The sequence below is a fragment of the Anas acuta genome, chromosome 5 (assembly GCF_963932015.1).
Source record: "Anas acuta chromosome 5, bAnaAcu1.1, whole genome shotgun sequence".
Taxonomy (NCBI): domain Eukaryota; kingdom Metazoa; phylum Chordata; class Aves; order Anseriformes; family Anatidae; genus Anas; species Anas acuta.
This window is the reverse complement of record NC_088983.1, coordinates 23735434-23750799: the sequence shown is the minus strand read 5'-3', so window position 1 is coordinate 23750799 and position 15366 is coordinate 23735434. Positions and strand designations below refer to the sequence as shown.

The 15366-nt window shown below is 50.9% G+C and overlaps 1 protein-coding gene across 4 annotated transcripts in view; it reads left to right on the top strand.

Moving 5' to 3' along the window:
- IFT43 (intraflagellar transport 43) overlaps positions 1 to 1282 on the top strand; it is a 46811-nt gene extending 45529 nt beyond the window's left edge. For all 4 annotated transcript variants that reach the window (XM_068683177.1, XM_068683178.1, XM_068683179.1 and 1 more), the window contains 2 exons: positions 204 to 266; positions 1032 to 1282. In XM_068683177.1, the coding sequence (XP_068539278.1) occupies positions 204 to 266; positions 1032 to 1142 (174 nt within the window). In that variant the 3' untranslated portion in view covers positions 1143 to 1282. The remainder of the gene's footprint in view (positions 1 to 203; positions 267 to 1031) is intronic.
- Positions 1283 to 15366: the final 14084 nt, after the last annotated feature.

Below are 15366 nucleotides of genomic sequence, written 5' to 3'. Positions count from 1 at the left end.
CAAGGTGCTTTTCAGGTTTCTTAGTGCCTGCAGATAGTGTGGGTATAGTTGCTCATATGAGGCACCTTGTATGAGGTCCTGATCTAGATAAGGCTTATATCGCTCATGGGGCAAAATATTGTGTCTGTATCTCTAGCAACATCATCTCGGGTGAAATGATGCTTTCTCTGTGTCTGTAAGACTGACTGTGTGTGTTTTCATAGGATGGCGAGGTTGACCTGAAGCTTCTCACCAAAGTTTTGGCTCCAGAACACGAACTACGAGAGGTGAGACTTTTCTGGAAACACCAGTAAGATAAAAGCTTCTTATATTTCTCAGGTTGTACTCTGAAATTAGGCCTCTGTTGGTGCCATGGGGGAGAGAGATGTGAGGAGGAGCCTGTGAAGAGAAGCTTGTTAAAGCTGATGGAGGTCTGATTTCCCCAGCAGATTATTTTAAAGGTTTATAGGTGTTTCTGTGGATGTGATTGACCTCCTTCAGTCTGAAAGAGCTAGTAAGGAGCATGTGAAGAGCCTAGTACTGCCACAGATCCCTAGAGAAACAGTGCTTTGTTGTACGGTCTTGGTAGCCACCATGCTCTCCAGGTGGTTCTGCAGAGTGGTATAGAAGAACCAGGCAGACAGCATTTAAAGTTGGGGCAGAGGGCAGTTTTAAATCAGGACAGAAGAACCTTGGAACAAATGGACAGGCAGAAGCTCGGGACTTGAAACAAAGGATTTCTGCAGCCCAAAATTGCAGATGCTTCAGTAGACATGTAGAAGGGTGGAAGATTTTTATGGCTTCTCCTTGTACTCTGAGAGTGTCTAAGATTAACAATATCAAAAATGTGTCCTTTACTGGATTTGAGAACATGCATCATTCTGTCAAAATCTTTAAATTGTAGCATGGATTTACCTTTCATTCTCACTAGGGTTCCTATCCTAGCCAACGAAGTCTTTGCCTTCCATGGCAGGGGCATCATTCAGAGCGAGTCGCTAGTTTGGGAGTCACCAGTAATGTTACAGCATGTTTAATCTTTTTCCTTCTGGTAGGATGATGTCACCTGGGATTGGGACCATCTCTTCACAGAGGTATCCTCAGAACTAGTGACTGAGTGGGAGCTGGGACAGTCTGAGAGGGAGGACCACATCAGTCTGCCCTAGAGCACTGGCACACCAGACATCTCCTCTTACACATGTTCACTGTAAATATTTTATGACTTTAATTTTCTATTCATTTGTTTGTATTTGAGAATTGATTTCAGACTGGAAATAAATAGGAGCTTGCTCCATAGGAAAACTGGGCTCAGGAGGAGTTTTGGATATTTTGTAATGAGACTCTTTGTTCTCCAAAGAGATGAAGAATTCCAAACACAACAAAATATTTACTTATGAGCAGTCATTTCCACCTCACTGCAGCACCTTTGCAGATAACTGCAGCAGTCAATCTTTCTTCAACCAAAATTTCAGCCTCTCCGAGGGACCATCTTACAAAGCCACAGAATGGAGTGTGGCTTTCTGTGATAGCTATCAGAGGAGCTTAGGTTGATACAATTTGTTTGCCTAGGACATCAAGATCATCATCTGCCCACAACAGGTGCCACACATTGTCAGGAAATGTGCTTTACATTTCATCCAGCAGCCTCCAGCCATCCCATGCTAGTTTAACCTTTCCCCTGGGACATCACCTCTGTATTGACTTGGAGGAAACAGCATCACCGATTAAACTGCCACCACTGCTTCTTCTAGCACCTCTTTTTCCCTTGAGGAATCCCAGCCAAGGGCTGACCAGGCCCAACCTGCTTAGCTTTTGTAATCAGATGAGATCACAGTTTGGAAGGAGATGGCTCCAGGCAATAGGTAGCTTGCAAAGATAATACGTTTATTCCACACGTGAAAGAACGAAGCCTGCTGCTCTGAAACAAGGTAACTCCCCGGTGTGTGTTTCCTTGGAACCAAGTAACCCACTCTCATTGTCACCTAAAAAAAATCCATTTAGCTGTTAATGCCCTGTCCCCATAGAACCATGGTCATTATTTGCAGGAAACAGTAATATTACTTCTAAGCCAATGTCCTTCAAAGCCTTGTCCCACTGGAGGATCTTGCTGTATACTTCTGGGGGCAATGCAGGTGCTGGGAGGAAGGCTCATTGTGTTGCTTTTCTTAGCTTGTTTGGTCAGTCTAATGGAGCGCTGCATTCTTATTCTTGCACCGAGAGCAGGACAGCTGAGTACTCTGAAAAATTTCAGATCAGAGTTGATAGGCCAAAAAAAAAAATCTACCAGCAAGAGAGAAGCAACTGGGTCCCAGCCTGGGGCCACCAAAACAGGAGAAGGATCATCTGTCTGAAGGAGGTGCTAAGTTTGGTAAAATCAAGAAATCTCCCCTCTAAGTAGAAAATTAGGTGAGAGAGAAGCTTTGGGTTCAGTGTGTGGACGATAGTCCTGAAATCCTTCCATGAGCAGAGAAATTTGTTTTGGTATGAAAAGAAACTTCCCAGCTGGGCCAATGTCTCTTTTTCATTGACACACCAAGGCCAAAGAGAATTTAGGATTCTTCCTACATTCCTGGAAAAAAACAAACAAACAAACAAACAAAAAAAACAAACGAACAATAATAATAATAATTAAAAATAAAAACACATACTAAGTTTAGGAACTAAAGTAGCTTAGTATATTAGACAAGCCCAACAAGCCTGTGTGAGAGGAAAAGAATGGTAAAGAGAGGGAGGAATGGGATGTAGATTTGTGCAGTTCCTATCTCAAGGATAACAGAGAAAGCAGAGTCTCTGCTCTCGGTTACAAATGACAGACCATTGAGCGTGAGCTCTCTCCCTTCTACTTGAGCTGAGGCACTAATCCACACTGATCCTCTAAGCTGCTTGCCTGGTTCCACCGTATTCAGTGCAAATCAACCAGTTTTCAGTGACCACAGAAGCTGAGAGGCCTGAGTCACAAGAGTGGGTGATCTACGAATCCAACTCTTTGGCTGTCCAGCCTGAGACTGGCTCTGTGACATGTGGCATAGTTGTGGAGTTTTCTTTAGGGACATGGCGAGGTGGCATTGCTGGCCACTCAGAGCACTAAGAGGGGAAAGCTAAGCAGCATTTAGGACGGCAGCCTAAATGTAGGCTGCACAGGTGCTCCAGGCAGGAGTTGTGCCAAGCCCATTGCTCCTCCAGCAGCCGTGTGTGGCACCAACCATCCTGCCCCTCTCACCCTCTGCCTCTGATCTTCCTGGGCGGGCAGAGCACCCCTGTGAGGCTGCTGCCCCAGCAGTGAGGGAGGAGAAGCGCAGCAGGGCTGTGAAACAGTGCTGAGCCCCTCGGAGGCCACACAGGTCCTTCAGGAATCAAGAGGAAGAGAAAAGCACCCTTTGAAGCAAGAGCAGGAGGGACACGGGACCCCCAGAGACCTTCCTGGTGAGAGGTAGGAGGGTGAGAGGGCATGGGGGGCCATCTGAGGCACGGGGTGGGCAGGGGGGGCCTGAAGCAAGGGTAGGGGCAAGAGGAATAAGGAGGGTGGGTGATTGGGAACACGGTTTGTGTAACGTTTGGAGGGGAGCAAGGGCAGAGCAGGTGCTGGCGAAGAGGCAGGAGAGAACAGAGTGCAGGAGAAGCGTTGTGGGATTTAACGAGGCCTTTGCTGCTGAGCTGTGGTGGCTTTGTGCTGGAGGAGCTGCTCTAAAGCTGCACAAAATCCCCCAGAGGAGTGTGCCTGGGGCAGAGTCCTGTCGGCCTCCCCGTGCCTCGGGGCCTCGGGGTGGGAGGGAGACAAAAGTGCGTGGGTTAGGCTGGGACCTTGGGAGCCCAAAACATACCTGGGCAGAGTTTGGGAGTGGGGCCTGAAAAAAATCACAGCCTCATCTGTTTTAAGGGAAAATGAGCGGCTTTGATCATTTTGTCTGACCTGCTATAATACAGGCCATGGCAGAGTCCAGTGAGATGTGGCCGAGCTTCGCCTGCCTTTTAGAAAGACAGGCAGTAGAGTTGAAAGTCTTCCCTGGTTCATTATTCCAGCAGGTGACTGCCCTTGTGATTGAAAATCTGCTTTATTTCTAGACTCAGTTTTTGTTTCATCTTCTGTTCCCTGTGTCTGAAAGCGTAAGCTTTCACCTTCCCAGATAAGCCATGCTGTCAGATATTTTCTACTTGCTCAAGTATTTATGTGCACCGTGGTCAAGTTGTCTCTTTAATTTCCTTCAATAAACTTAATAGACTGAGACTTGTTTCCATGTCTTTCCAATTACTTCCCCAGTTGGAAGAAGGGAGCTGAGCTGTCTGGTTCCTCGCCTTTCTCCAGGAAGCCGTTCCCTCTTGCCTTCCTTCCGCAGTTGTGTTTTGGTTGCGGTGCTTGGGAAGAGGCTGAGATCGTGCCTTCTCCCTCTCAGGTCCTGGTGCAGAAAAGAGACAAGGAGGTGCCTCTGCCAGCCCAGGCCAGCTCTTGGTGAAGCACCAGTGTGCGCAGGCTGTCACAGAGCTGCTCAGGAGCCTGCATTTCTGAAAAGTCCAGTGGAAGAGTGTGCAGAGGAGGAAATGGCAGGTGTAATTTTTTTCTAGGTGTAGCTGTCTTTGATCTTCAGGCGTAGTGAGAAGTGAGGGCAGAACTGTGTGTCCTGCTCCAGGGATCTCACATCAGCATCTGGGCTGTGCCTAGCTGAGGAGTAGTTTTTTTTAACTGTTTTTTACCACTTTTATCAAGGGAGAGTCTCTGTGTTTCACAAGTGCTGATGAGTAAGGCTGCAGGGCCAGCCTGTGAAGTTTGTCAGCCTCCACAGACCTGCATCACGGAGGGTGAGGTGTGGTGTAGCAGTGTGCCCTCAAGTGCCTCTCCAAGACCTGGTGAGCGGTTAGCCTCGTCACAGACAATGCAAAAGAAATGCATAAATTAAAAAAAAAAAAAAAGGAATTCCAGGTCCTATCATGTTTAAGAAACTTTGGGTTTGTTTATAATAGGTATAGTATTGACTGGCTTAGTGGAGATGCCTTACTAGAGTACAGTTTGTAGAGGAGGGGTGAGGGGCTGTTGGGACAGTCTGCACACACAGCTCTGGACGAAAGTGTAGAAAATAAAAGCTGAAAAAAAGCCGGGCCTAGCAACTTTCCATGAGAGAGCCTGCCTGCCAACCTGGAGCCTCTTAAAGGGACCCTGGCTGGTTGTTTTATGAAGTGTGACAAAGTGACGGGAGGTGGGGGGGCTCCTATGGTAATAAGCTGGAAAGGCGCTGCCGTTCCTCTCGCCGGAGCGTCTCAGGGAAAGCGGAATTAATTCATGGCATATGCTCCCAGCATCTGCTGTGGTGACCTGGAGTGGCAGGAGCACGGAGCCAGGCAGCGCGAGCCAGAGCCCAATTCCCGCTCCTCGCTCGGGCCTTGCTCCCCACCAGCTCTGGCGGAGCAGGGGGGGCTCAGCCCATGGTCTTCATCAGTCTTCCTCTCTCTGACGAAGACGTTCTAGGCTTGGGGGTGAAAGGGGGGTGCTTGAATTGAAAAGAGACTAAATTTGTCCCAAACAGCCTTAATTCCTCCCAGAGTGCTCCCTGAGCAAGCCCACCCTTCTCCAGCCATGTGGCCTCCTGCAGCTTGCTGTGTGGCGCCGACTCCTCATTCTCCTTCATTTCCCACTTCTGCTGGGTATCCCAAAAGATGATTTGAGCCTCTCCCCAACAGAGAGAACAGAGCCTGGATTTGCTGTTAGGCAGGCTCTCATTCACTGCTTAATGGCTCCCAGGAAAGAACTTTGCCCGCTGTATTTCCCCTCCAATGAGTGGCACCGTGGCCAGGACCTGCATCCAGCTGGTACAGGTGGGTGCACGTGTTGCCTCCAGGCTGCAGCACTTTTTGCCTGTGCTTCATGCCCTGCACATGTGCTTTCCTTCAGTAAAGGGCACCCAGAGCCAACTCTCTCTGGCTGCTCTTTCTCCAGCCACATCCCTCCACCTTTTTGGACAACCGCAAGTGTGAAGCAGGACACAGGCAGCCTGCATATTGGGGATGTGCTGAGAGAGAGTGGGGGCACTGCAAGAGCTGAGAGCAGAAATCCAGACTGGGAAGGTCTCGTAGATACCAAGAACCATTCCTCTGGGTGTCCGCTCCCCGAGCTGGCCCCAGTGAGATGCTCTGCAGCAAACCTCGCTGGGGCTGGGGCAGCTCCGGGCCACATGGCCCCTTATCGGGCTGCATCTCCTGTCACTTTCAGGACCGCTTCATTATCCCTTTATTAGCCCTCTTCTCCTGCTTATCATTATTAATAATCGCGCTGGATCGGCTGGAGTGCTGACAGCTGCCCCTTGTCTATTCTTTCTGTCTGTTTTAATCCTGCCTGCTTATCTGGAATAAACCTGATCCTTTTTCTTTTAATTAAAGAAATTTGGTCAGCCAGCCCCTCCTCCTCGCAGAGATAGGGCTGATCACAGCAGCGATACGCGGCGAGCAGGAAAAGGGGCAGATTGCTGGGTGACAGCGTTTTCCACAGCCTGAAGATAGGGGATGTTGGGGGAGAGGCTGGAAGAGCTGCAAGCACCAGGCTGCACAGCACTTCCTGGGCACTGGTTTGAGTCAGACCCCTTGAAAATGCCTTGCTGGGCAGTTCGCTTGAGCTGAAATATTTGTGTTGTCTGAAGGGCCAGGTCGTTCGAGGAAGGGCTGTGCAAATAGGCCGGGGGAAAAATTGTTGACTTAATTCACGCTTTTATGAACCCATAAACTCCAATCTGCATTCATTGCAACCCGTAAAGTGACCGGAGGGTGGGCTGAAATGCTTAGAAAGTGTTAATCAGGGGTCCGTAACGAAGCAAAGCGCTCTGAAGTGCAGCAGCAGGAGCTTGGCGGGGAGCAGCGGGAGCGTTCAACCTCAGCGCCAGGTTCCTTGGTTCCCAGACGCTTCGCTTGGGATGCACACGCCGTGGTGTTGACTGAGCGCGTATGTACCCCCTGCTACAGAATATGGCACCTGGCTCAGATTTGTAGGGCTGCTCCACCCCCGAGAGGCTGCAGGCCCACGGAGGGGACAGGGCAGGACTCGGTGCTCAGGCGGGAGCACGGCTCTGAAATGCTGTCAAGCAGCGCGCTGCTCTCCGTCCCTGTGCTTCTGTTGCTTTTCAGCATCTCAGCCGACTGCGATGAGCATCCACCTGCAGCTCAGGTGCTGGTTAGGAGCTGCAGCAGCACAGACCCAGGTGTATGGCTAAGCAGATGCCTTGAAAACACGGGGTTTGTTACCAACGGCAGGCAGGAGCTGTGCATGGTGACATCTGCGCTGTAGCCTCCAGGCGAAGTGTCCTCTTACTCCCAGGAAATCTTTTCCCTCGCTTTTCTTCCACCCAAGAAAATGTCAGGGAAAAAAAAAACCTACGGAGTGTGGCTGTTTTATAGCCGGTTATTGATGGCAGACAATGAGTGACAATTACTGAATTGAACAAAATGTTTGAAAGATGAGAAAATGCAGAGTTTACTTGCCTAAACTAATAAGGCACTAAGAGCTGGTCTGAGCTTTTATTATCTGACCCTGCTCCTCCAGCAAAAGTCATCCCGCTCCAGATCCAAGTAAGGGAAATTCTCAGGATGCTTTTTGGCACTGAAATGATGAGGGACACCTTTTTTGGTGCTGTGGGACATTCTGAAGCGGTGAAAAAGACGGACTCCCAGTCCGAGCGATAGGCTGGAGGCTTGCTTTGATCATCGCCCCGATCAGCGAAACTGCCCACGAAGCCAGGAAAGTGCCCTGGGAGACTGCCAGAGGATCCGGTCCAAGTCGAGCAACTTTCTCAGTGCTTCGAGCTCCGAAGCCAAAGTGGAGCTAAGCATGTGGCTCCCTGTGGCCTGCGGGGTTATGTGTGCGGGTGGCTCGGTGAATCAACCCACTGAATAAACGGGTGGATGTGCCAAACGCTTCCAGTGGAGACTTTGGGAGCCCAAAGCCAATAGGGCTCTTCAGCCTGCTTGTCTCCCTCTAAAAAATCCCCAAATTGAGCTCTTCTGCTGAGCTCAACCCCAGCAGGACCCCAGAGAAGGGATGGGAGATCCCCACTTTGAGGGATGCGCAGGGCATTCAGAAAGGCTTTGGTAAGGCTTTTTTGGGTAAGTAGCACATGCTTTGAGATTAACCAAGTAAATAAAAATGTGCTTTTTTTTTCTTTCTATTTTTTTTTCTTTTGTAATTTGCAGGATGATTAAGAGCATTTAATGCAGTTGCTGGGCCCGCCCGTCCCAGGGGCTCTTGTCACAGGTGTCCCAGCCCTGGCTCAGTTTTTGACCGAGTGGGACCAGTTGTGGCACAAAGTCCACAGCAGCTTCTTGTGACATGAGACAGGCACAGAGGGGGCCCTGTAAGGCACCCATGACCTGCATGATATACAGTTGGGTATGGCCAGCTTTGAGAAAAATGTCACATTAGGCAAATGGCTCTGGAATATGTGTGTGGGTCTAAAACAACCACCTTTAACTTGCCCAGTTAATGGTGTTTTTGCTTACAAAGAGTGGATGTGTGTCTGGGTCCCACTGGGCACACTCCTTTCCTGGGCTGGGGGTGTCTGCACCCTACAGAGCGTACCTGTACCCTGCCAGCTCCACGTTTCTGTCCTGTTGGGTCCAGGGCTCTGTTTGTCTGTCTGCACACCATGCACACACGCCAGCGATGGCGGAGGTTGGAAGTATTTATGGCAATTAAAATGTTTTGCCTGGGAGCTGTTTTGGGGCTTTTTTGAAGTGAGGATTTTCAGACTTCAAGGTGTTAACAGCCCCTCTAAACGGTTTTGTTTTTTAATTGCAGCAAATGACTATGGAGCCATTAAACATTCGCCTCTCTGCAGTTGTTTCTAAGCCCTTTCAGTCCTTCTTCTATTTATTCTGTTTAATTCAGTCAGGTAGCTTCGGGGCAGTGAAGATCAATACTTTACTTTGATAGAAAAGAGTCAGGTTTGAAACATAGAGATAAAACTGACACATTTTGTATAAATTTAATTAAAAATGCACCTTTAGTGGCTTGTTGCAAGCACAAAGCCAGCCCTCCATCTAGCTATCTCTCTGTCTTTCTCTCTGTCTCTCTCTTCCCTTTCTTGTTCCTAACAGGAAGATCTCTGAATCTGCCTCACCAACAAAGCGCCTCGTTTTATGATTTTTGTCTTGAAAGTTTAGCACTGAGGGAGAAGGATGGAAGGGATGTGAAATTCTAAACAGACCTCCTGCTCCCTCCCTGGGCCCGCTCCTTTTGGTGGCGGCGGCGGGGGGACGGGGAAGGAGCCGGCTCCCTGGTGGGGGAGGGAAGGGGATGAGGCAAAATGATTTTTTTTTTTTTTTAAACCCAGCAGATTGGACACCCTGGGGCACTTTCCATTTGGATCTGTAGCTTTCCTCCCCTCCCGCCCCCCTCCTCTTGCTTTGTTAGCCTGAGAATTATTTTTCTGACTACACGAGCCTCCCCGATCCCACTAGGATAGCGCTGGCCACAAGGCACCGTCTTTATTCTCTTTCTTTTCCCTCCCCTGCCCCCCTCGTTTCTCCCCTCTCCCTCTTTTTCCCTAACCCTGCTGCCAGTGAGGACATTCGTCTTGTGTTTTATAATCTGGCCCCTTCGCCCCCTTCTCCTGCATGTCTCTCCCTCTCTCTCTTTCTCAATCCTGTTTGCCTTGGTTCATTTTTCACTTGAGTGCCTTTCCTCCCAGGCTCCCCTCTGCTCCGGCCTCCCTCTGCTCAACACCAATAAAACACGCACAACACGGGTAGAACAAGGTGCCAGGGCTCGGCGTGACAAACGGCTCCGCCACCGGGGCTGTAAATTGTCCCCTCCTCACCCCCTGACGGCTCCCGGGGACGGGGCTCAGGCAGCGCTTGGTGCCCCACGGTGCGGCACCGTGGGGTGGGGAGAACCAGGGTGTCCTTGGTTGCCTGCCATCAATGGGACAAAGACTGTCCCAGCCGCCCTCGTGGGAGGCTGTGGGATTTAGCAACCCCTAATGAACCTCTAGAGAAGAGGAACCCACTCAACTCCCTGCTGGGGGCTTGCTGGAAAATGGGTGCTGTGCAGCACCTGGGGGCCAGCCGCCTTCCCAACCCTACAGACCGCCGACCTCAGCCTGGTTTTGGGGTCATGAGCCTCAAGACTCGCTCCAGGCATGCTCTGGAAGTATTTTGAAGGGCATAACAGCATCTTCCAGAGGGTCCCTCTGCTCCCTCTCCTCTGAGTGGGAGTGCCATTTCCTACCCTTCTTCCTACAGGAGGCTGCATTTCCTGTGCAGGTGAGGGGAATTTGTTTTGTAAAGCGTTAAGTGCTTGAGCTTGCCAACGTAAAGGAAAAATACTCATCTTCGCACCGACCTGCTCCCCAGCCCCGGCTGCTTGGCTTTGCAGGTGAAAGCAGAGAGTTTGCTCGCTAAGTGAAGGCATGATGGGGTTAATGCCACCGGTCTCTCTGCATCACAGCGGCTGGAACATCAGCTGCAGTCCTTCCCAGCCAGCGACTCGTGGAGGTGAGCGCTGAGGGTTGGTTTCTCAGGGACTTCACCGCGACGGAGCGCTGCAGCCGAGAGCACGCTGCTGCGTACAGACACCTCCCGCGCCTCCTGCCTTTAATCACAGCAAATGAAAGTTTCTAAACAGGCGGAAGATGCCAGGCTTTTGTGTTCTGCCACCCGAGCTGTCTCTGCGCTGCCGTCGGTGCCGGTAATTGCAGACAGAAGCCGCTTTGTGTGAAAATGGCATCGGTAATTGAAACGGAATTCAGAATCAGGACCCCGCAGGCACCACTTGGTGAAAGAAGAAATAAAGATCGCTTGGGTCACATCGTTTGTAATTTGCGTTTAATAATCGTACCGGGAGGTACGTACAAAGGGAGAGGAGACGTGAGAGGCAGCCCGCTCCCCCTCCTCGCCCGCGCTCTGCCTCGCAGCCTCCCCAAGGAGGCCGGGAGCCCAGCAGGGACACAGCCCCGCTCCCATTCCCTTGGGGTGGCACTGGTGGCAGCAGCGCTGCCGGCCCCGGGCTCCTTGTGTATGCTGGCAGCCAGGAGGAGAGGACTACTGCCTGAGGCCGCAGCCAAGTGGATGCCCAAGTTCTGTTTTTGTGGTCAGGATGAGGGTTTATAGGCCCAGGTGCTGGCTCCTACTCGGTGGGTCTGGCTGCGCACTGAGGATCGGAGGGCATGTGCTGATTTATAGTTTCTGAGTTTCTCTTGAAATGGGGTTTGGTGCCCTTTCATGGGCTTCTCCAGTGTTGCCTGTATGAGTACATTCAAGCTGTATGGCATGGCACACGCTGAAATGTCCCCAGGTCTCTTCCACCACGGAACAACGTGGCCTCATCTGTTTTCCTTTGGGGAGCAGTGTGCTCCCCCACAAACCATGGTCAGGAAGAGCCTGGGGGTGGTGGCTGGAGGGGACCCGCACCCCAATGGGAGCCGGCACACATTCAGAGTGCCAGAGCTAGAGCCTGGTTTGTATGCTTAGTCCTGGCTGTATGCTCAGATCTGCTGACCTGCTCTGTGCTTTCCCCTCACTTTGCCTTTATTGAGCCTTGCTGTTCAGCAAACATAATCCAGATTTCTTTTTCAGTAAAACAAACAAACAAACAAACTAAAAAACACAACAACAACCAAAACAAAACAAAACACAGCAACTTTTTTTTTTTTTTCTTACACCAAACCCAACCACATCAGTGTACACCTAAGGACTGGCAATACCCATTCACATTCACTTTGCTCTTTGTAAAACCCAGTGATATTCTGGGAGCTACTCTAATCCAGATCAGATGGCCACAGATGCAGGCAGGAGCAGTCCGTTCCATCTGTGGATGGTGGCTGTCCTTACCCCACACTCTGAGCACATTTAGGGGAACAAACTCAGCCCCAATTACCTTGGTTGGTGTCCTACTAAACTCACTGAGGAGGAGCATGTGGCACTGCCTGGGCTTGTTTCATACAATGGACATTTTTTCTACCATCAGGTTTGACTTGGAGACAGGTTTCATTGTCGCCTGTTGTCAGGACCCAAAGGAGACGTCTCCATTGTCCAGCAGTGCTCCTGTGCACTGCGTAGATGCTGCTGTTACTTCCAGTTTCCCTCGCACACACACTCTGCAGTTCTGCCTTAAGCTGCTCCTGGCAGCTCACCATCTCGCAGTTCTTGCCCATGGCCAGGAAGAGCATCATCTGTCAGCTACATCTGGAGCTGCCATCCTGCCTTCTCCCAGGGAGCCCAGGGGGTCCTCATCAGAGGGACAGAGCTGCTGTTGTGACAGGAGAAATTTAGGTTGGGGAAGAGAGGTACCTCGGCTACTTCTAGTTTTAGTTGTTATTATAAAGAGGAATCTTGTTAAATTTGAAGAGCCAATGTCCTGATCTTTCTTAAGCCTAGGGGAGGCAGTGAAATGTGACTTGCTGTCCCCTTGTTCAAATGCTAGCAGTAAATGTCCAGAAGTAAATACGCAGAAGCCTGAAGTCTTGAGGGAGTGTGCCTGAAAGAGGTAAAGAAAAAGAATTTCTGCACTTTGTGGACAAAGGGAGGCCAAGCCCAGTGTGATTATGTACGGACCCAACCTTTCCTTTCCGCCTGAGAAATGGGATGCATTAGCCTTTGGCTGTAGCCTCATAACCACCAAATTGGTCGAGGGGGTCCACAAGAGGCACTGTGGGTGCTTTAGCCTCTTCTCTCCAATAGTTCTTCTAATTTTACACATGGCAAAGACCTAGCAAGTATCATCACATTAATCCTGTTCCTTGCCAGCACCCCAGGAAATGCCTGTGCCAGAGTCTTTGTCCTGTAAAGATACCCAAATGAGCTGGACTTCTACCTATGGGTGGCTTTCTGGCTGGGCACGTGTCGTGTAGTGTTTACTAGCCCTGGTGGGGTGCTGTGGCAATGATCTCCTGCTCCCTTCCCTACTTGGTTCAGCCCCAAAGCCCTCCCCAAACCCTCAGCTCCCATTCCAGCATCTCTACCTTTTCCCTCTGCGTGAATGGGGATCTAGAGATCTGAGGTGCCTGGTTACATGCTAGGGCATGGAGAAGAGAGACATCTTGAAGAATAAATTAAAATGAGGCCTTCTGGCCTTGCCGTGCTTTAGTACCTCTCTGGGGGGGCTCTTTCTGAGGGCCTGATGTTTGGCTCTGCCAGCTGCATCTCCTTTACGTTGTGCTATCACAGCCCCTTCTGCATGCCGCACAAGCTGTCATGAGGAGGAAAGGGCCATAAAACAACCGGCAACATCCTCCCCTGACCTGCACACCTCCCTCACACCCCTTTATTCACACCCCACACGCTCACACACCTGGGACCCCACACACCCACACCTATGTGCGCTCACGCAGAGGCGCCGTGCTCTTACTTTCTCTGCTCCCCTTCCTTCCTTCCCTCCCTCCTCCCATCTGCTTGCTGAATAATTCCTGGCTAAGTAACTTTCTCCGCACAGCCCCCGGGCCGGGGCGCAGGGACTTGTCCCCTCCTCCCCCCCGGCTGTCCGGGGGGCTTTGGAACATGTGTTTCTGGGAGGCAGACACCAGCTGGCTGGGCGACATTTGCATAGTCAGCTAAAAGCCCCTGAGCTGAGCTGGGGACGTCTGGAGGAGCCCATGGCAGGATGGAGGGACGAGGGATGCGCTGGTCAGCTCGAGGTCAGATGGAACAGATTTCCAAGAGAACGGACAGATGGCGAAAAGAGGCGAGGGGTGGGGGGGGGGAGCACGCGAAGGCTTCTACATCAAATAAATAAATAGCTAGATGCAGCAGGGGAATAAGTGACCAACGCGCCTATGGGCATGGCAGTTGCTGTGCTGCTTCCTTCAGAGCCTGTGGGGTGGATGGGGAGAGCGTGGTGCCAGGGAGGGGAGCAGCAGACCCCAAGCTCACCCAGACACACTGCGTTTCCTCAGTCTCACCCAGCTTATCGGGATTGGGACTGGGCTTCATGCAGCTCTCAGCACAAGGCACCCTCGCAGCAACAAACCGTCCCCCGCTATTCCTCCCTGCTGCTTCTCTTTCATATTTCATCCTGTAGCACTTTTTGCCCCTCTTAGCACATGAACTGTCCAGGCAGGGATGAGAACAGACCTATTCCCCCTGTGCTGCATTGCTCTGGGTGGCCACAATTGAAGACTACAGGTAAAAAAGGCCAAGACACAATTCCAGACAGGAGTACAGACTGGGAGAAGAACTCGTTGAGAGCAGTCCTTGTGGAGAGGTCTTGGGGATTTTGGTGGATGAAAGGTTCGACACGAGCCAGCAGTGCACACTTGCAATCCAGAAATCCAACTGTGTCCTGGGCTGCATCAACAGAGGAGTGACCAGCAGGTCGAGGGAGGGGATTGTAGGGGATTGTCCCCCTGTGCTCTGCCCTCGTGAGGCCCCACCTGTAGCCCTGCATCCAGGTCTGGGGCTGCCAGCACAAGAAAGCTGTGAATCTTTTAGAAAGAGTCCAGAGGAGGGCCCCTGCAGAGGGGCTGGAGTTAGATGATCTTTCTGATCCCTTCCAACCCAAGCCTTTCTATAATTCTATGAAAAAGGCACTTTTTGGAAGAGCCTCCTGTCTTGTCCCCTGTGCCCAAGGCAACTTACCCCATGGGGAACTGTGTCTCTACCTGGCCACAGGGAGCTGCAGGAGGGATGCTGTGCTCTCATCTGGCTCGCTTGAATTGGAGGCCTTCTGCTTCCTTGGGAACATGGCAATACTTTTTTTTTTTTTTTTTTTTTTTTGCACTCTCTCTGTGCATTCACACTCTCTCCCATGTGTCTGCATGCTGCAAAGACCACACGCCAGCTCCAGGTGTGGGCTGTATGTGTGTGAGTGAAGGTTGGTCATGGCTGCAGGAGTCAGGAGCGGACGCCCCTGGCCTGTGGCGCAGCCACTGGCATGGGTGGGGGTGCCAGCATCAGTAGTTGTGGGGTACAGCTCTGTGGATCTGGAAGAGTCCTGCAGACTTTGTGCCCAGAAACCAGCTGCTTGGGGAGCACTGTGGGTGGAATTTAGTGCCATTACTGGTCTCAGACTGGGGACGTAGACCGGTGGACTGTGGGGCTTCTTGAGCAAGTGGGATTTTGTCCAACCTCAGCCATTCTGTGGTTCTCTGAAATAGAGTGGTATTACTTTTAATTCAGTTTGAGGGGATATATATATATACATATCTTTGTAGTTGTTTGTTTTATAGTGTTATTGCATGAATATTGTTAAATCCTTTCCTCAGGGACTGAGCATACATCTTCCCCTGTGTTTGAGTTCAAGCAGACACGTTACAGGAACATCTAATGAAGGCTGTCACTAAGAGACAGCTAGCGAGGATACGTGATGCCACATCAGCTCCCTAAGTGGATGATCCTACCCCATGTGAAGAACAACTGTAGATTCAGCAAAACTGGCCAAGCGCTGAGGGCACCAACAGGCCTTAATTGCCCTGAGTGGTCTCA